Source organism: Pristis pectinata, chromosome 27, assembly GCF_009764475.1.
Source record: "Pristis pectinata isolate sPriPec2 chromosome 27, sPriPec2.1.pri, whole genome shotgun sequence".
NCBI lineage: Eukaryota > Metazoa > Chordata > Chondrichthyes > Rhinopristiformes > Pristidae > Pristis > Pristis pectinata.
The window spans coordinates 7,303,307-7,323,649 of NC_067431.1; the positions used below are offsets into that span (position 1 = coordinate 7,303,307).

The 20,343-nt window shown below is 42.5% G+C and overlaps 1 protein-coding gene across 7 annotated transcripts in view; it reads left to right on the top strand.

The window, feature by feature from the left end:
- pknox2 (pbx/knotted 1 homeobox 2) overlaps positions 1–20,343 on the top strand; it is a 381,361-nt gene that overhangs the window by 273,821 nt on the left and 87,197 nt on the right. For all 7 annotated transcript variants that reach the window (XM_052039855.1, XM_052039854.1, XM_052039850.1 and 4 more), the window contains one exon: positions 15,332–15,503. In XM_052039855.1, the coding sequence (XP_051895815.1) occupies positions 15,332–15,503 (172 nt within the window). The remainder of the gene's footprint in view (positions 1–15,331; positions 15,504–20,343) is intronic.

Sequence of the window (20,343 nt, forward strand, 5' to 3'; positions counted from 1 at the left end):
TACAGACTAGGTGGACTAAAGGGCCTGTTTCTGTGCTGTATCTCTCCATGACTGACAGTTTGAAACTATGAATCTGCTCACCCAAAAAATATCCACTTTTGTATGAAAGTTTGCTGAGTCTTTTGTCTTATAATACATCATTACTGTTCTCTTTCAATAATACTAAATAGGTAAATTGTTTTATTATTGTCACATGTACAGAGGCACAGTAAAAAAAACTTTGTTTTGCATGCCATCCATACAGATTATTTCATTACAACGCTGCATTGAGGTAGTTAAAGGGAAAACAATAACAGAATGTGGAATGAAGTGTTACAGTTACAGAGAAAGTGCAGTGCAGGCAGACAATAAGGTGCAAGGCCATGACGAGGTAGATTGTGAGGTCAAGAGTCCATCTTATCACAGAGGATGTCCATGTTGTTCATGAACAGTTCTCATTTTGATGCTTGCCCTGCCATGGCGCACTTTCAGTAATGACTGACTAATGACTCATTTCCTGACGTATGATAATTGAGAGCAACTGCTGAGCAGCTACGTGAAAGAGCTTCGTGGGCGGGATAAGTGTTGATGGGTCTGTGCTCATGGGGCTCTCTGATCCCAGTGAGCCTTTAAAATTGATTGCAGGTACAGCAATAAATCACAGTCTTCCTTTTGGGGATGTATGACATACGGGGTTGCTATTCCCCAGTGCATGCAGTAAATCAAACTTTAATGGGGGTCATTTTAACCTTGCACGTCCATTGGGAAACTGATCGGGTGCGGTGCTAATTTTACAGCTCTTCTAGTTATTTGTTTTATTCATCATTGAAGTCAGTAGAAAGTAATCATGGGCGATAAAACTGGCTCCGAACTTAACCCAGAGGTTAGTTAAAATTATTCCTGATTATCTGGTTCTTCTAACACCAACAAGGGAATAAAATGGGGAATATTTCTGAAGGTTTAGATCTCGTTTTATGTCACTCTGTATGATCTGAACTGACAGAGACTCAAGTCTCACTCTGTTTTGGCAACAGTGAATACAGGTATGGCGTCATTCCTAGATCAGGTTTTTAATAATGTAAACCCATAAATGTAATCCCAAAGGCAAGTAGGTCGTAATTGGCTACTGTAAATTCCTCCTCATGTGTAGATGAGTGGTAGAATCTGGGAGGGGCGCTGATGGGTAGTAGGCTAGAATTAGTGTCAACTGGTGTTGAAAGTCAACATGGATGATGGGCCGAAAGGCCTGTGCTGCATCTCTCCATGACTGTAAAAGTAGCTTGTCATGATCTTTCTCATACCAATGACAGGGACCTTCATTTAGGATGGAAAATATGCTCTGTCTCAACTGCATGAGCTTAAATGAAGCAAATTTGGGTAGTCTAACTTGTTGGGAAACTGACTCCACAGCATTAGGCTGCCCAGATTGGTCAATGAATTGGCTTTAAATAAGTGGTGAAAATCAAACAAACTGCAGATGCTGTAAATCTAAAATAAAAACAGAAAATACTCAGCAGATCAGGCCGCATCAGTGGGAAGAGAAACAGAATTAACGTTTAAGGTCAGAGGCCTTCCATCAGAACTGGGAAGGAGACAAAAGAGTTCAATAAGCTGCAGATGGGGGAAGGGGATATCTCTGATAGGGTAAAACCAGGGTGACCATGGGGATAAGCTGTTCACAAGGTTATCTGGTCAATGGGTGAATGCAGTGGGAGCAGTTGGAGAGTGAGAAACCACAGTTCACGAAGAAGGAAAGCATTTCAGAGACATTTAAGTCAGTGGTGTTGTTCAGAAAGATGGAACACCTAAAAAATGTAGGAGTTATGAAATGAAGAGCAGGAAGACACATACCGACAGGTCAGAGTGGGAGAGGGATGGGGAATTAAAGTGGCAGGCAACAGGGAGCTCAGGGTCATCCCTGCAGACTGAACACAGGTGCTCTGCAAAGTTATCATCTGATCTGTGTTTCGTTTCTCCAAGGCAGAGGAGACCACATTGTGAGCAGCAAATGCAGTTCGCTAGATTGGTGCAAATGAATCACTGGTTCAACTTGGAAAGGCTGCTTGGATCCCTGGATGTGGGAAGGGAAGGGGCTGCATCGCCTGCAGTTGGACGTGAAAGTGCTGTAAGAAGAGGGGGTAGTTGGTGGGAGTGGAGGAGTGAACCAGGGGGTCACGAAGGGAATGGTCCCTGTGAAATGCTGCAAAGGGAGGAGAGGGGAAGATGTGTCTCTTTGAAGGTGGCAGAAATTGTGGAAAATGATCTGTTCAATGCAAAGGCTGGTGGTGTGGAGGGTGAGGACCAAGGGAACCCTATCCTTATCGTGTCCCTGAGGAGAAGGTGAGAGCAGAGGTGCGGGATATGGATGAGATGTGATCAATGGCTTTGTTGACAATGGCAGAGGGAAAACCACAGTTCAGGAAGAAGGAAACCATTTCAGAAACATTTAAGTGGTGTTGTTCAGAGAAGGTGGGACACCTAAAAAATGGCTTGAGTAAGTGTAAGGTCTCTAAATAAAGGTGCTATCATACCTACTGCTCACCTATATGTATTTGAACTAAGAAAAAGAATAAAATTCCCTTCCCTTCTTGAACACTTTCTGTATTTTTTCTGTTAGTTCACTCTAGTTCAAATGGATTTTAAAGAATATAATGCTCTTTGGTTTCATTTGATTTGGATAATCAATTTTTAAAGTTAATAATGCCTTAAGGTTATAGCTACTCTGTTGGCTCCAAAACATTCTGGAAGTGCTAAGGTTGTGAAGGGTGGAAGTTCTTTATTTTTCTCTCTCTTCTCTCATCTGAGCTCAATCTGTTGGGACAAGGTGGGGAAAAGTTGGAAGGAGTGGTTCAAAGCAGCAAGTAAAAGTTAGTTTTGGCTATTGGCAGCGTCTCAGTTGCTTGGTTTACTTAAGATTTATTTGTGTTTGTAATTCACTCATCTCTGTCATGGGCCAACTAATGACCGTAGAGAATTATTGCAGATCAAAACAAACCATAATTTAGCCCAGAGCCTATGTGTTTTGTTTTGTTTTCTTTGTGAGAAGACTGAGTAGTGCACTGTAGCTAAATATCAGACAGCCCCAGAGGCACTTTAACATTTTCCCTTTGACCTTGTCTGGTCCCCTTGTCTTCTGAGAGTGCAGGTTTCTCTGACTGTGGCAGTTGCTTGCTGTCGGTGCGTTCCCTGGTGGACCTGAATGTTATGTTGCTGATGTTCCCAGGAACATACTAATACTCACTTCATGTTCTTTTTATAATCTCCTGTCCCATGGGTTATGTAACAATGACTGAAACCTGAAGGGGAACAGGGAAATGATGCACACTTTCAAAATAGATGTATATATTTTTCTCTTTCCTGATGGTGTATTATGCATGGGATCAAAAAGTCCTCTGAAATTCATATTTGTGGAGAGGTTGTTGGGAGATTTAAAAAAATCTCACCAAGTTTGTAAAAGCTGTCCTGGTAACACTGGTTCTCATTTTGAGAGAATGTACTTGTTTTACATGACATTCTGTGTGGGCAGCTTTTTACAATGATGGACTGCATGAAATAAAGTTTGCCATAAGCAATGACGGGCTGATAACTGGTATTAACAAACAATATCACAGGCAGGATTTGTCAATTATGTGAAGAGGCTGAAGAAACTGGGATTATTCTCCTTGGTGTAGAGAGGTTATGTGAGATTTAATTGAGGTGTTCAAAATCATGGGTTTTTTGGCGTAAATAAGGAGAAACAGCTTCCACTGACACAGAGAATAAAAGTTTTAGATAATTGGGAAAAGAACAGAAGGTAACTGAAGAAAATTTCTTTTGCATTATAAACTATGATCTGGAAAGCCGAAAAGGGCAGTTGAAGGAGATTTAGTAGTAACTTTCTAAAGGAAATTGGATAAATTCTTGAAAGAGGGGGAAATGCAGAGCTCTGTGGAAAGCTGGAATAATCTGATAGATCCTTCAAAGAATCAGCACGGGTTTACTGCACTGAATGACCTCCTTTCGTGCTGTATAATCTTTGCCTTTTGTTCCTTAGTCTGGGCCTTTAATCTTATGCTAAAGTAAAATTCTATAAACACTGATAACTAACCAATACCTTGTGCCAGTATACTATAGGTGGACCGTGGTGGTGTGCCATAGCCGGCTATCAAAACACAACAGGGCTATCACAGTTGAGCATTTTCTGGTGTTTCACAATACGTGTACTTTGAGTAGAAATCTTTCGATAGCAACTATTTGTGGTAGGACTTTTTTTGTTGTTTCTATATATGGTGCTGAAGCTAATTGTATTTCCTTTAATCAACACTTGGACCATGATTAAATCTAGCTCCTACTAACCTGCATGAATTAGCACCATGCAACATTTCAACACTGAATGGGTTTTGCAGCATCCTGCAGATTTTTGATGCAAAGAAGCCCTGCGTTACAGTTCCATTTATTTCTATACATACTTAGTTTCATAGCCCAGGAATGTTAAGGGCAAAAAGAAATGTATTAAATCGTAATGTAAGAGCAAAGGTCGGTCACGTAAGAACAATCGATTTCCTTTCTTGAGGACATTAGTGAACTAAATGTACTTTTGTGATAATTTTGTGGTCACCATTTCTTATACTGTTTTTATTTTATATGATATTTATGTTCTCAAGCTTGCTCCACCATTCAGTGGCATCATAGTTGATCAGTACCTTATCTTCGTGTATCTGCCTTGTTTCCAGAACCCTTAGTGCTCTTTCCAAACAAAATCTCTCCATCTCGGGTTAAACATTTTTAATTCATCACACCTCAGCAGCTTTAAGGAGTGAAAGTTACATATTTGCAGGACCCTTTGTGTGAACACATGATTCTTGCCATAATTTTTATCTGTGTCATGGAGCGGTTCTTGCATTTTATCAGCTAGGTTTAGCACATGCAGTGCTGTTATTAACATGCATCAGCCAGTTTGTGAGCAAGTGTCAGGGATGTGTGTCTTAATCATGAATCTCATTAGTCAAGTGGCACCAGAGGATCAGCAAGAAACTATTCTGTTTGTGAATAAACTGAGGAGAATTGTTGCTGCCAGTACTTTAGCAGGTCTAGCCGCAGCTGAATAATAGGTCAAGACCACTTTGACCTATAAAAGATAAGCCATCTGGATAACTGATTGGGATGGTTTGGCGAATCTCTGTAAATGACTTGGAAAGAGTGAGGAGCTTCAAGACAAAAGGAACAATGGGCAGATTTTCAACAACTGCAGTTCACTTAATAATGTTGATTGAATGCACCACATATTCCCGCCCCCCCCCCCCCCCCCCCCCCCCACCCACCCTCGGTACACCACCGAGCCATACTGACCATGACAGGTCAAGGCTTGGCCATTGTCTTTCTAGTTGTTTAATAGTGAATGTGACCTCTCTATAGATTCTCTTTAGCTGTTAATTTCAAAATCCTTCCATGTGAATAGTTAGGAGCTGCACAATTACTGTTCATTCTGACCCCAGGTGTCTTGACTTTTATTTACTGCAAAATCTGGTACTTCTAGCAACTTTAAATTTGCAAGGGACAAATCCAACAGCTGGCAAAAACTGTTAGGTCCTTCTTACAGTAACATCTGGCCCATTTAAAATAAATCAATGTTAAATATTTTAACTTGTTTCTTATTTTTCCTTTGTGCCTCTTACTCTCTCATTGAATCTTTCCCACTCATTATTCCTCTTCCAAATCTGATTATCATGGAATTCAGTTCTTTAATCCATTCCGCTCCTCAGTCCTGCTGCTGTTTATTTCCCAGTCCCTAAATCTCATTAAGGAAATACCCTCTTCATTGGGGTCTCAGATGCCCAATTTCCCTTGCTATACCATTATCAGTTCACACTTGGAATTCAGGAACACACAGTTAAATCTCCAGCTCAGATGTACTGTGCAATTTCAGGTCAGTTTCCTGAACCTTCCCTATTAACATGGAGGCTGCTCATTTGGAACAAATCACAGGGAACATCTGGTTTGGGGTTAAAGAGCACCATGTAAAGGAGCAGATTCAGTCCATTTGGGAGTGAATGAGACTGAAGCAATGAGTTGTTAAGTGGAAAACTGCCGGAGTAGTAGCCTCTCTGTATTCCTGCCTGTGCTCTCTGCTGCCTCAGCTAGCTAGCAGAACAGTGCTGAATGTGCTAAATTAGCCCATTACATGAATTCATTTGCCTTTATTAGGCAATGTCAAATCCTTTTTTTTATTATTAGAGGCAGCAAACGACCTCTCAGTTGCAGTAAATGTCACAGCAGTTTCGCTGCATATTTGTATAGACTCATTGAAGACCAATCTGTTCTTTCTCACCCTTCCCCCCCCCCACCCGACACACACACACACACACACACACACACACACACACACACACACACACACACACACACACACACACATTCACGACGCTGGTCGACCAGTTAATTTTCCAAAATATTTTTTTTTTTGTGACCCTCCATGTTCAGTTTGAAGTATTTAAATTCGCTTCGTAGAAGAACTGCATGAGTTAATGTGTGTGTATGTGTGTGCATGTATGGTAAATGGAGGTCAGTGTGGACCAGAAGTACTTGAACTCTCGACACTCGGCACTCACATTAATTCCAACTGATTTGGTACCCATGTATGGCCAATTTTAGTTTTCCTGTTATAATTGATCTTGAGGCAGGTAAATGGCAGGAAGAGGCAACTGCTGACCAAGAGGTTTCATAGGTGCAGAAATTTCATAATACTAATACTTGCTGGAATTTGCCTTTCATATATTGCCAGCAGTTCCTCTGAGAGGAGCAGATTGACATGAGCATGCTATTTCCTTTTATTCCACCATGATTCACAGGTTTATATTAAAGTGGGATCAGACAGATCATTTCATAATATAGGACACCTTCTCACACAAAAAGCAGAGCCTTCAATTCAGCTTTGTCAGGAACTCAAAAATTTAAGTAGTAATTTTCTTTTTAATTAACAATAAAGGCACCACAAGCTTAGCACTTCTGTCTGACTGACCATGTAGAGTAAAAGGTTAAGATAAAGAGGTAATTGTAGATCAGTTGAATCAGTGGGCCAAACTTATTACAACTATTCTATAAAGACACTTTTAATGATCTGTTTCCTTTGGTCCTAAACTTGTTTTTAATGCTAATAGATTCAGAGATTGGTGGCAAACTTAAGGTGCAAATTGTTTAACTGATATGAGTTCCACAGATGCTAGAAGGATATCTTTCAACCTCCTATGTTACATTTACATTGTTACCATATATGATCAAGCTAGAACCAAAATAATGGCCCTCACAACAAAGCACTTATGTTAGATGGTGATAATTTGTCTATAGATGCATTAATTTTGCATCCTTCATGCCATTTATCTTGTATTTTCCATGTGCGCTCAATTTATTTCACAAGTGTAAGTTGCTTTAAGAAAAAATGGCTTAACAGATCTTTTCAAAATCTAAACACAGTTGGGTATAGATGTCAACCTTCCATCTCTGAAGGACATTAATAAGTACATTTGTCAGCAGCATTTTTAATTGTTTAACCCAGGAATGCAAATAATAATTTACCAACAGAATGGTGAATTTTGAACACATTTTATTTAAGAAGTATAATTAATTTTTTGACCCTGATATATGTTCCTAAGTTTATTGGTTTGTTGCTGGCTCTTCCTTATTCTCTATCAGAGTGTCAAAGTAATGGAACTCTTGTAGTCAGCTCCTCCAACAGTCTAAAGACAACATCCCCTACCCATTATGGCTTGGTTTGAATCTACATCCCTTTACAACTCTGATGTTTTGTTGGTTTTAGTCCTTCACATCCACTCCACATAGTTAAGGTTCTTAAGTCAAAAGTAGAAACAAAATGATTACTGTCATTTACTACACCTGGCGCTCCTATACAAAGGAAATTGGGAAAAGAACTTCTGTGAAGAACTAAAGTTTAGTCTGGCTGAGATCTATTAAATTATTGTCTATCAACATCCAGATGTGAGGTGTGAGACGTGTATTGTCAAAGGTTGAAACTGATTCTTAACGCATCTAAACAAATGGAATTATATTTATTATGCACCATGGAGGTCATATTATAAACTGAAAGTGGATTAATGGCACACCTTATGATGGAAATCTTGTTCACACCTTATGATGGAAATCATCATTGTTTTGATATTGATTGCTAACAAAGATGTGCAAAGCAAGAGTGGAGAAAACTTTACAGAGGGGTCACAAGGGAGTCTGTGCATGAATGGAAGGAAATAGCTAAAACATTCTCAATATTGGCTGAAATTTATCAGATGTTTAGGTAGAAGTCATCACCAACTTTAGGGTGGACTCTGCTGCAAAAATGATGGTATAGATGTTTTCCAATATAAAACATACTGGACTGCATAATGTGGACACAAATTAAGCAATTACATTGTCATTAACATCTGGTGTAACTGCATGAGGGTAATGAAAGTCTGGAATCAGCAGGGATAGAAAGGCAGTCTTTGAAATAACGTTGGAAAAATGATGTCACACATTCCCTTTCCCAAATAATGTGTGAGAGGTTTTGATTTTCTTTCCCCACCCTAACTCCTACCCAAACCCCCACTCCCCACCCCCACCCACCACCCCCACCCACCACCATTTTCTGGTCTGGAGCTCAGTGTTCTCATGATGGACAGTGCAGACTGCCAACTCTCAACACCTGTGCTTAAGATGCTTTGTCTTCCTGAAAAAAATCCTCCTTAAAGAAAGGGAAAGAAAAAAAGAACTTGCATCTGTATAATGCCTATTTTTTTTCCTTATGACATCTTAATGCACTTTTACCACAAAGATTATTTTTGAAGTACAGTTAATACAGCTTGCATATACTTAGCACTATTAACATGCTAGAGCATCCCAAGACTTTACAGGGTGATTATCCAATAAATTTGACACCAAGCAACTTAAGGAGAAATTAGGACAAATGACCAAAGGCTCTGTCAGAGCTGTAGATTGCAAGGAGTTTATAGAAGGACCTTGTACTTCTAACGACACAGAGGAGACAATTCAGCCTATCGAGTCCATGTCAGCTCTCAAGGATGCAATCCTATTCATTTCACTTCCCTGTATTTTTGCAAAGTATGCTTCTCATACAAGCCCATCAACTCTCCTTTGATTCCAAGGGGTAATGTACAATAGCTAGTCAATCAAGGATCAAAATTTTAACAAGTGTTGCTGAACTATTGACTCTCAGCTTGCCAAATCCAGTTGGGTGAATGGGACCTACCATTTATAAAGATTTGAGTTTTGCAGTATCTTGTTCAAAGTGGGAGGTTGGCCGGGAGAACATTGGGAGAATCAAGAAACTAGATGTATCAAAGGCATGACTGAGGATTTCAACAAGAGATGAACTGAGAGCATTAGAGAAAGGTAATGATGTGGTGATAGCATGCAAAGTATGTGAGAATATGAGAAATTTGTCTCCATTCTGCACCTGCTACATTATGGCATAGAAGCTGTTATTCCAACTAGTAGATCCACCAAAGAGCCAATCCGAGAACAGACTGGTTGCACCAATCTTTCTTGCTGCAATATTGCACCTCGCCTTCAATAAGCTGCTTGCTGGAGTAGGGATAATCTATATCACCAAAGGGAAGCTGTTCAACATACGTCACTTCTCCAGAACCAAATGCCGGTTGTCAAGGTGCAGTATGCAGACAGTGCAAACTCAAAGGCAGAGTCATTAGCAACTTGTCCACCAAAGTGTATAAGAGAATGGGCCTTGCGACTAAGTTTCTACAGAATGAAGATCTACTTATCTGCCACCCTGGCCATAATAGTCCATGACTAAGACGCTAGAAAATGTGGACTACTTTCCATATTCAGGAGCCAACTCCCAGTGAAGGCAGACATCAGTGATGAAATTCACCATCAGTTCCAGAGCTCCTGCAGAGACTTTGGCTGTTTAAGGAAAAGAGTGTTTAAAGATCGAGACCTCAAACTTGGTACAAAGCTCTTGGTTTACTGGGCAGCAGGTATCCCTATCCTCATGTCCAATTGGAGTTTGATTACCTTCATCACAGAGCACTGGACCATCGCCAAATCTGCGGACAGGATAAGTCAACCAACATCAGCATCATCTCCCAGGCCAGCATTCCCAGCATCAATGCTCTATTACGTTTTACCAGTTGTTGTGGGCAAATCACGTGACTTGTATTTCTGACAGCATACTCCTGAAACAGACACTGTAATTCAAGCAATAGATTACCAGGAGAAGAGAAGAAACACTTTCAGAAGGTACTCAAAGACTCCTTTAAAGAATGGAATATCCTCACCAACTCCTAGGAATCCCTGTCCCATAACCACTCAAAATGGGAAAAGAGCTTCTGAGATGATACTGAGAACCTCGAGTCTCTTCGGGAACACCTAGTGAAGGAGTGCACCAACCTTCGTTGCATCTACTCGCCTGTCCCATCTTGTACCACCTGCCTCACCTGTGTGGTCTATGAATCTCTCGTTGAACTCATAACCCACCAGAACCCGGAGGACTGGAGAAAAAGCAAGTCATTCTTGACCCTGAGTGACTGCTTAAGAAGGAGAAACATCAGGGTGGTATATGAGGGAGCGTATGAAAGTATAAGGATCTGTAATGTAGGTAATGAGGTCTGTAAAGCAGATGTAATTAAGGCAAATGAGCTATGTGATAGGCTGCTGGGAAAGTACTTTCAGAGAAGGGTGCTGTTCCTAGCAGCTGGAGGGGGAGGGGGCATACAATTCCACATATAAAGTTAGACCCTGTTAGAAGCCTTCACCAGTTTTTGCAATAAACATTTAGAAAATTGAGAATTCAATTTTCATGAGAGTTGCAGTTATAGGTTTAAGGTGATTATATCATTGTTAGGTTTATTTGGGGCAGCAAGGAATTGGAAATATGCAGTTGACTTATGCCACTGAGAATTACTACTTGGCTTGTTAACTCAATTCAGTCAGAATCTGTAGCAACTGTTCTAGATGGAGCAGATTTCAATGCTTGCACTGCACAGGATTCACTAAGTAGTTTCCAGAGTTGGGAGGAATGTATTCTGACACACTGGAGTATTTAACCCTCATCCCCTGAAAGGAATTATCCTCCCTACTGTTTCCTGCTGGATTTATGCTGGCCCTTCAGCTGAATGGGCATGATGCCAATATATTTAAACTACTTTTTCTCTGACCTTGATGGCAACTGGGGATATTGGCACTCAGTAGAAGTGTTCTGATTGTCAGAAAAAATGGATAAATGGGTGGCACAGCTGATAGAGCGACCCAGTTCAATCCTGATCTCTGGTGCTATCTGTGTGGAGTTTGCATGTTTTCCCTGTGACCATGTGGGTTTTCCTTCGGATGCACCAGTTGTCTCCCACACCTCAAAGGTGCAAGGGGTGGGAGGTTAATTGGTCACTGTAAATTGCCCCTAGTCTGCAGGTGGGTGGTAGAGTTGGGCAAAAGTTGATGAGAATGTGGGAAGAGTAAAAAAAAAGGATTAATGTGTTGACAACTGGGAAGTTGGGTAGACCAGTGGCAGATGGAATCTAATCGAGTCAAGTGTGAGGTAGCACACTTTGGGAAGTCAACTTCTAGTTGGAGAGACTAAATGGCAGCATTGGTGTACAGAGGGACCTTAGGGTGCAAGTCCATAGCTCCCTAAGACTAATGATGCAGGTGAAGAAAGTAGTGGAAAAGGCATTTGGTATGCTGGCCTTGCCAGGCAAAGGCATTGAGTGTAAGAGTTGGGACATCACGTTGCAGCTGTACAAAATATTGGTTCGACCACACTTAGAGTGTGGTGTACAGTTCTGGTTGCCACACTATAGGAAGGATGTGTAGGAGTAGAGAGAGTGTGCAGAATGATGCACCAGGATGTTGCCCAGAATGTCGTTACAAACGGAGGTTGAAGAGGCTGGGTTTATTCTCACTGGAACATAGGCGGCTGAGGGGTGACCTAATAGGGGTTTATAAAATTACAAAGTAAGATATCTTTATTAGTCACATGTACATCGAGACACACATCTTTTGCGTAGAGTGTTCTGGGGGCAGCCTGCAAGTGTCGCCACGCTTCCGGTGCCAACATAGCATGCCCACAACTTCCTAACCTGTACGTTTTTGGAATGTGGGAGGAAACCGGAGCACCCGGAGGAAACCCATGCAGACACAGGGAGAACGTACAAACTCCTTACAGACAGTGGCTGGAATTGAACCCAGGTCGCTGGCGCTGTAATAGCGTTACGCTAACTGCTACACCACCGTGCCTGCCCATGGGTGGGGGGGGGGGGGGGCGGCAAATTATGAGGGGCATGGATTGGACAGGTAGTCAGAATCTTTTTCCCAGGGCAGGGGAATCTAGAACTAGAGGGCACAGGTTTAAAGTGAGAGGTGAGAAATTTAAAGGGGGTCTGAAGGGTAAGTTTTTCACAGAGAGGGTGGTGAATATCTGGAACGAGCTGCCAGAGGAGGTGGTAGAGGCAGATATCATCACAATGTTTAAAAGGAACTTTGGAGAGGTACTTGGATAGAAAAGGCACAGAGGGCTACAGGCCTAATGCGGGCATCGTGGTCGGTATGGATGAGGTGGGCCGTAAGGGGCTGTTTCTGTGCTGTGCAGTTTTATGATTCTTTGTAGGATTAGTATCAATGGATGGCTGATGGTTGGCATAGACCCAGAGGGCCAAAGGGCCTGTTTCCGAGCTATATTTTTCTATGGCTCTATAAGTAACTATTGGGAGATAGTAGGAGTGGGAAGAAGCAAGAGTTTTATGGCATGGAAGTCCTTGAAGAAAACTACAAACCAAATGAACTCCTGAGATATTTCAAGACACAAGAGACTGCAGATGCACACACAAGATGCTGGAAGAGCTCAGCAGGTCAGGCAGCATCTATGGAGGGAAATAGACAGTCGACGTTTCATCTGGACTGAAAGATATAGATGCCCTTTGTCACTTCCACCTATCACTTCCCAGCTTCTCTCACTATTCCCACTCTTCTCTCCCCTCTCTGCCAATCAACCCCACCTCACCTGGATCCATCTTTTGCTTGCTAGCTCTTGATCCACACCTTCCCCTCAGCTCTTTGTACTGCTCTCTCCCCTCTATCTTTCAGTCCAGATGAAGGTTCTCAACCGGAAATGTTGATAGCCCGTTTCCCCCCATAGATGCTGCCTGACCCGCTGAGTTCCTCCAGCCTCTTATGTGGTGCTCTCGAGATGTTTCAACCGGTTGAGAACCTGTAAGTGAGCAGGAGTTTGTGGAACAGTAACAGCTCTGGTGTTAGTGGTGACGTCACAGATGTCGTGTTGGCAGTGCGTGCAGGATCTGATGTGACTGAGAAGCAATAAATAGATAAATACTAGGTGTTGCCTGTGCCATATTTTAGCCTTGAGTAGGACTTGCAGTCAGAATAATTTTAAAGATGACTAATTACTTTTATTGACATTCCTATGGCTAACATTTTATCAAAATAATTAAAATTAACACACAAAATATCTGCTGAAGTAGAGCGGACACTGCCACCAGAAGTTCTTTATCTACTAATGGAGCAACAGTAACCTGTATATCTGTATCCTCAAAAAAGAAAATGGAAATAATGTGACAGTTCAAATGTGGTTTTAGATTTTAACCAAAAGTACAAGTGACTCTGTTGGATTGAAACTAAATTGTTCATAGTTTTCACGTGCCAGATGTTTAAGCCCTATAAGGAATGACCACCCTTCTGGACTCACTAAAATGTACATGGTGAAGCTAGATTAGAACCATGACAAATTTTTACTGATGGGGGCTCTTCTGTTTTACTGTTTACAAATCGATGTTTGCTTATTTATAATTTTGTGCTGATAATTTGATTGGGTTGTGTGTACCTTCCCACATTTAAAGGGGAGATGATAGATCATTGTTTGTTAGAAATTATTAATTTCATGGTGTCCAGGATAAACAAAAGTATTTCCCCTTAAAATCACTGCAGGAGCACTTTCTCGTACAAGAACAGTAAGAAGCAACTGTGAAACAAAAACAGAAAATGCTGGAGGAACTGTGCGACAGTTTACCAGAGTTGCCTCCTTCACATCCAATACTCACACCTTTGCCTGGGTTCTTCCTGCAACCACTGGCCAAAGCAATTTCAAGTTTTTCTTGAATTGTACAGTTCATGGAATCATACAGCACAAAAACAGGGCCTTTGACCCACACAGTCTGCACCAACCATCAAGTAGCCATTTATACTAATCCTACAGTAATCCCATTTTAATGTCTCCAGATTCCCATCATCACCTGCCAGATTCTACAACTCACCCACATAATAAGGGCAATTTACAACAGCTGATTGACCTACTAACCTACTATCCACGCAGTCACAGGAAGAATGTGCAAACTGACAGCACCCAGGGTCGGGACTGAACCCAGGTTGCAGGAGCTGTGAGGCCCCACCACCCCTACTTTGTCCAAGTGATCTCCAACCATAAGACCCTGGCCACTCATTCCTCTGTAGTGATGGGCTACGCACTGAACTAGGAATAACGACATGTAGTCGGTCAGTTGAACTCAAGACTGGTTTATTTGAATCTTGCTGCGCTGGCTTTTAAGCAGTTAAGTTCCCACGCTCGACACACGGCAATGACGTCAGAGGTGCGCCAACCGAACCTCTTCCCGTGCATGGGCTTTCTCCCCTCGCTGTTGAAGAAGGAGGCCCAGTGCCATTTTGTGGCTGGCCTGTTTGCCGACGTGCGCGCCGACCTCAGAGCCCGTTCGCTTGCGTCGAAGGTGGGTCGCCACACCTCCATTCCTTTACTCCTCGGTTAAGAATCCTATACCCCAAGGAGGTCATCCAGTTTGTCGTGCCTCTGTTTCCTCACCGATAGTGGTGTACAACTGGCCGCACCAAAGATTGCAGATTTGGAGTCTGGAGTAAAAATCAAACTGTTGGAGGAACTCAAGTGGGTCGAGCAGAATATGTTGGGGCAGGGGAATTGTCGATGTTTCGTTGATGCAGGGTCTCAACCCAAAACATCAACAATTCCTCTCGCCCCACAGATGCTGCTCGACCCACTGAGTTCCTCCAGCACTTTGTTTTTTTGATACAGTAGGTCCCATTTCCCTGCTCTTTCCCCATGCTCCTGGAAATAAACAAAATGGTACAAGTTACTTTTGTGATTGCCAGCTAATAATATGGGCCCATTTCTCCTTGGAATTAGATTAAGTTCAACAAACTGAGGAGAGTTTTGTTCAAAGACGTGATTTTTTTTTTATTTGTATCACATGGCATGTATTCTCACTGAACAGGTCCATGATTACTTTGGATTACCAATTCTTGTTGATGTGATGAGTTAAAATTGACTATTTCAATTTTTTTTTCTCCCCTATATCCCACTCCCACCCAGACATCCACTCTTTCCACTCCTCGCTCTCCTGTTTGAGAAATGTGAACAGGCTACGCAGGGATCAGAGTGCATTACCTCAGCAAGCTTCGATGTTGACATTGAAAACTTTGTTCACCAGCAAGAGCAGGAGCACAAACCCTTCTTCAGCGATGATCCAGAAATAGACAGCTTGGTACGTTATTCTTTGATAAATATTGATAGATAAAAATAAAAATGTGTCACCCATGTAAATGAGAAGCTAAGTAAGAATGTAATGGGTACTAAAATGTTCTCTTATATTTCTTTTTATGTGGGTCACAGGTTCGCTAATACTTTTTTAATCACTAAAATTAATCACCAGCTAGATGTTCCATTTTAAAATGGATTTAAGGTCTTTGAATGGAAGCTTCCCTTTCACCTCCCGCTTCTGAAGGTTGAGGGGATGTCAGTTGCTGACAGGGCATTGAATTCAGATTAAGAGTTTCTTGCTTCCAGCTGCTGTAATGTGATCTCTGTACACCAGCCTAGAAATTCCTTTACACAACTCTTTATTAAAAAAAACAGGACTGTGCAGTTGAAAATCGGCTTAACCTTGAGCAATATTGTGCCAACTTTTGGGAATCCCAGTGCCAAGCAAATTCAGTTCCAGACTTTGGAAAAAGCACTTTTTTTTTGGCATAAAAGTCCCTCCAGTGATGTCAACAGTGCCCAAAATTCATTGTCTCCAGTGTGACTTTCAATTTCACTGATCTTATTTACTGTTACAATTTGCTCTTGGGTCGCTTTGCTCATTGGGGCCAAGGTCGTGGTCACCCTTAACTTCTTAACCCTAGGATCTTTACAGGCTGCTGCTGATCTCTGCTGCATCTCGCAGTTTACAGATCATTTGTGGGAGCTTAGCCAAACTCCCCGATCAAAGAGAGAAACTTCTGCTTTTTTCTTCAGCCCACAGGAGCAGGTAGAATGAACATCGAGATTGCAGGCTTTTCAAAGTGCAGACATTGATGGATTACACTCCTTCCACTGAACTCCTTGGCAACTTCCTTCCAAGAACATTTGGCTTAGGGTTTCTTTGCCCCCCCCCCCCCACTCCTCCTTACAATAAGACCATGTCGTCTGTGGGCACAGTTCCTCACAAGATCCAGCAGGCATTTTGTGAGCACCCTCCCTTCGCTTCTCACGAAGAGAATGTGGGAAGAATAAAATAGTGCGTCTAATGTAGGATTAGTATAAATGGGTGGATGGATGGTGTAACTCGAGGGGCCAAAGGACCTATTTACATTCTGTATCTCTTCACTACTCTCTGACTAACTCAACTCTGTCCTTGATATGAGCACCCCAGACTCCATTCCACAGCAAGTTATCCAGTCCAGCCTTGCCACCATCCTGACTGAGAAGTTGAAGAGGCCACGTACCAACTGAAGAACAAAGCCTTGGGAGCAGACAATATCCCCACGAAATAGAAATTCAGTCACAAATTTGTAAACTCATCTCCCACATCTGGAATGAAGAGCATGTGCCAGAAAACTTAAATGAAATTGTAATCATGACCATCTTTGAGAAATGCAGCTGTGGTAACTCCAGAAGTATCTCCCTGCTGTGTGCCATAGGGTGTATTGTTGTTTGGGTCCATGTCACAATAGACTTGACCTTCACTAGAGAAAGGCAGGAAGCAACATCAACCGCTACACAGAAGTCTTTGACTCAAGACATCAGCAGAACACGCTTCTCATATTTGGCTGAATGTACAGATTCATTTCCTCCTTACGTTTGCTGCATTATGACATACAAGTTGTGATTGTAACCAACAGACCCAACCTCATGCTGACTGACGTCAGGTATAACTTACTCTGTACTTTTCTCATTCTTCCCGCCACGATGTTGCATCTCACCTCCAATAAGCTAGACTGGAGTTAACTGAAAGTAATAATGGAAACTGTTCAATCTATGTTACCATCACTCCTGAACCAAGGCCTCCTCAATTTCAGTCATCGAGACAATGCTTGCACATGTTCTGAGGCCGAGCGCCACCTCATAATTAGCTCGTTTACTAAAGCATTCAAGAGGATAGGCCATGCATTTAATATCTGCAAGACAGATGCCCTCTTTCAACCCATCCCTCTATAATGCCGTCCTCTGACAGTAAAAGTCTATGATAAGATTCATAAACATCACCATTTCCCATTATCTTGGGAGCCAACTCTCAGCAAAGGCAGATGTTAGTGATGAAATTCAACATCACCTGAGCACTCCAGTACAGCACAGCATTTGGCTATCTCATGGTGTACTGGGCAATAGTGATCCTTTCCTCCTGTAAAGGTAGCAAAGAAATTTCTAGGCTACATTGGCAGCCAGGCAGTAGAGTCTGACCATGTGTTGACTGTCCCCCTGTCCTGTTTTGTTCTGGAGTTAGATCTGTCATTTATTTCTCTCCTGACAATTAATATATCACCGTGGTCAGTACTGAGCAGAATAGAAATCGGTCTCCCTTCCCTTGGTCTCCCCTCCCTTCCAACTCTTTGCTGAGTTTTTTTCTATTATCAGACCCAGTGGCTACTCTTTTCATGGGAACTACAGATAATGAATGCTTGCAACCTGTTCAGCCAAGGAAATGGTGCATGCATATAAATGTTCTTACTATGTCTCCATATTAGTGCATTTTTTCCCATGGAGATTGGCATTGCTGAATTAAATCCAGCTTCTGTGTAATTTCTTTATTAAACTTGGTAGGCCAGGTACAACAGTTGTCACATTCCTGCGGGGAATGCAAATTCTAATGATGTGATTTCAACAATGGTGTTTTGGGAAACCTACAGTGAGAGTTTGTGGATAGAATAACAAGCAGTGGAAGTGAATTCCATTTTAGTTAGCGCATTGAAACACCTTTAGGAAATTGGTAGCAACTTACTCATTTACAAAGGTATGGAGTACTTAAAAAAAACATGATCCTTGTGAACAAAATATTTGCATACTACTGATTGAGGGATTGATTACTATTGGACAGACATTTTGCTCGTTTCTTTTGATGCAGTCTCTCAGCCATGTTGTCCATGAGGCAGAGCAATTGAACATCATTCGCTCCTTTGTATGGTGGGTTAATGACAAGGAAAGAGCCCCTTCTGTGTTTTGGGCATTTTTTCCACAATTCTGCAGCTGAAGGAAGTGAAAATCAAAGCTGATGAGCTCTGAGTACTGAGCTCTCAGGGCTCAAGGCTGGAACTTGTAGGTCATGGATTTCCGCACATTGACAGTGACACGAATGATTGCTCACTTCTGGTGGATTATTAGCTGTGATTCCAGGGTGTTAACTGTGGATTATTACACAAATGATAAATGGAAAGTATGATTGGCAGCTTATTTTATTGGAAAACGTTTTTAGGTTGTGACCACAAGTGTACACTTTAAGCTGTCTTTAAATTGGAGATTTCCTAAATAGGTGCTTCTGCAGTCATTGGCTGATGCTTCTGCTCAGCACTAGTACTGTTTGCTTGATGAATATTAATGAGACCCAAAGCATTGATGTAACATTTAATTATCTGTTAGCTGTTTTCCAAAAGAAAACATGGCAATGTGCAAGACATTTTGCTGCTGGCATTAGCAGTACTAGTGCGTGTGTGAGGGAGAGGAGAGCAGGAACGGGGGAGAAAAGAGAGAGGATGGGTGATATCTGACCAGGGGTGAGTGAGGGAACTTGATCAGACAACAAAATGTTGCAGAAAATTTCAAATTGCTCTTTAATCCAAGTCACCGTGCCTTGTATTCATTCCCAAATGAGGGAACGTTGTTTTCCTCTGAAGATTGCCTTTCCCCTTTCAGGTGAATTCATTCCTTCAGTGCTGGAGCGGAGACCATCTGTGTTTACTGCTGAGATCCTGCTGCATTTGGTCACAGCAGCCTCTACATTTTGGGGGTGGAGTGGGATGCAGGTGTGACAGAACAGCTGGGAAATCGAGAAATACAGGAAATGCTGAGGTGCTGCTAACTGGAGCCTCATTTTTATTGACCGATTTGCCGAACACCTGCGCTCCATCCGCCATGGCCGTCTGGAGCTCCTGGTTGCCGGCCATTTTAATTCCCCTTCCCATTCCCACACCGACCTGTCTGTCCCCGGCCACCTCCACTGCCAGGGCAAGGCTAAAAGCAAACTAGAGCAACAGCACCTCATTTTCCACCTGGGTATGCTACAACCCGAGGGTGTGAACATCTCCCTTTGTCCTTTTTCTCCGTCCTCCTGATCTACCCAGTTCCTCCTACACACCTAACACCACCCGCCCAGCCCCGTTTCTTTCCCCTCCATCTGTCCACCACCCACACCCTCCTCCCACTGGTTCCCCTCCCCCCACTGTTCCCATCTGCCCTCCCCACCTCCCTTATTTGGTTCCACGCTCCACCTTCCTCTCCTATCAGATCCCATCATCTGCGGCCCTTTGTTGCCTCCACCTGTCACCTCCCAGTTCCTGTCGCTGTTTCCACTCTTCCTGTCTGCCTATCAGCCCTCCTCACCTGGATTCACCTGTTGCTTGCCAGCTCTTGCTCCATCCCTTCCCCTCACTTCTTTATACTGGCTATCTTTCAGTGCAGATGGATGTTCTCAACCCAAAACATCAACTGTCCGTTTTCCTCCACAGATGTTGCCTGAACGGCTGGGTTCCTTCAGCAGTTTGCTTTTTTGCTCCTTGTTATTATTTCATCTCCTGCCCTTCAGCGGGTCAGTTTGAGGATGTTGGGAAGGAGTCCTTTGCTGGAAGGACACTACTTGGGACTGGACGGAGGGAAGGTGGGAGAAGGAGAAAGATTGCCAACATAGCTAAGGGAAGAAATTGAAGCTGAACAGGAGATCACTTGCATGAAGTAGTGTGTTCTAAAGTTGGGATTGTAAGGTTGGGGTTAAGGATCAGATGGCAGGGTATTGAGCAACTGCAGAGAGGGAGACCAATCACGGAAGGCAAGCGTCAGTAGGCGTGGGGAAGCAACTTCGTTCCATCTGGCCCTCAGCTAGTGATGGAGAAATCCTCATCTATTCATAAATAAAA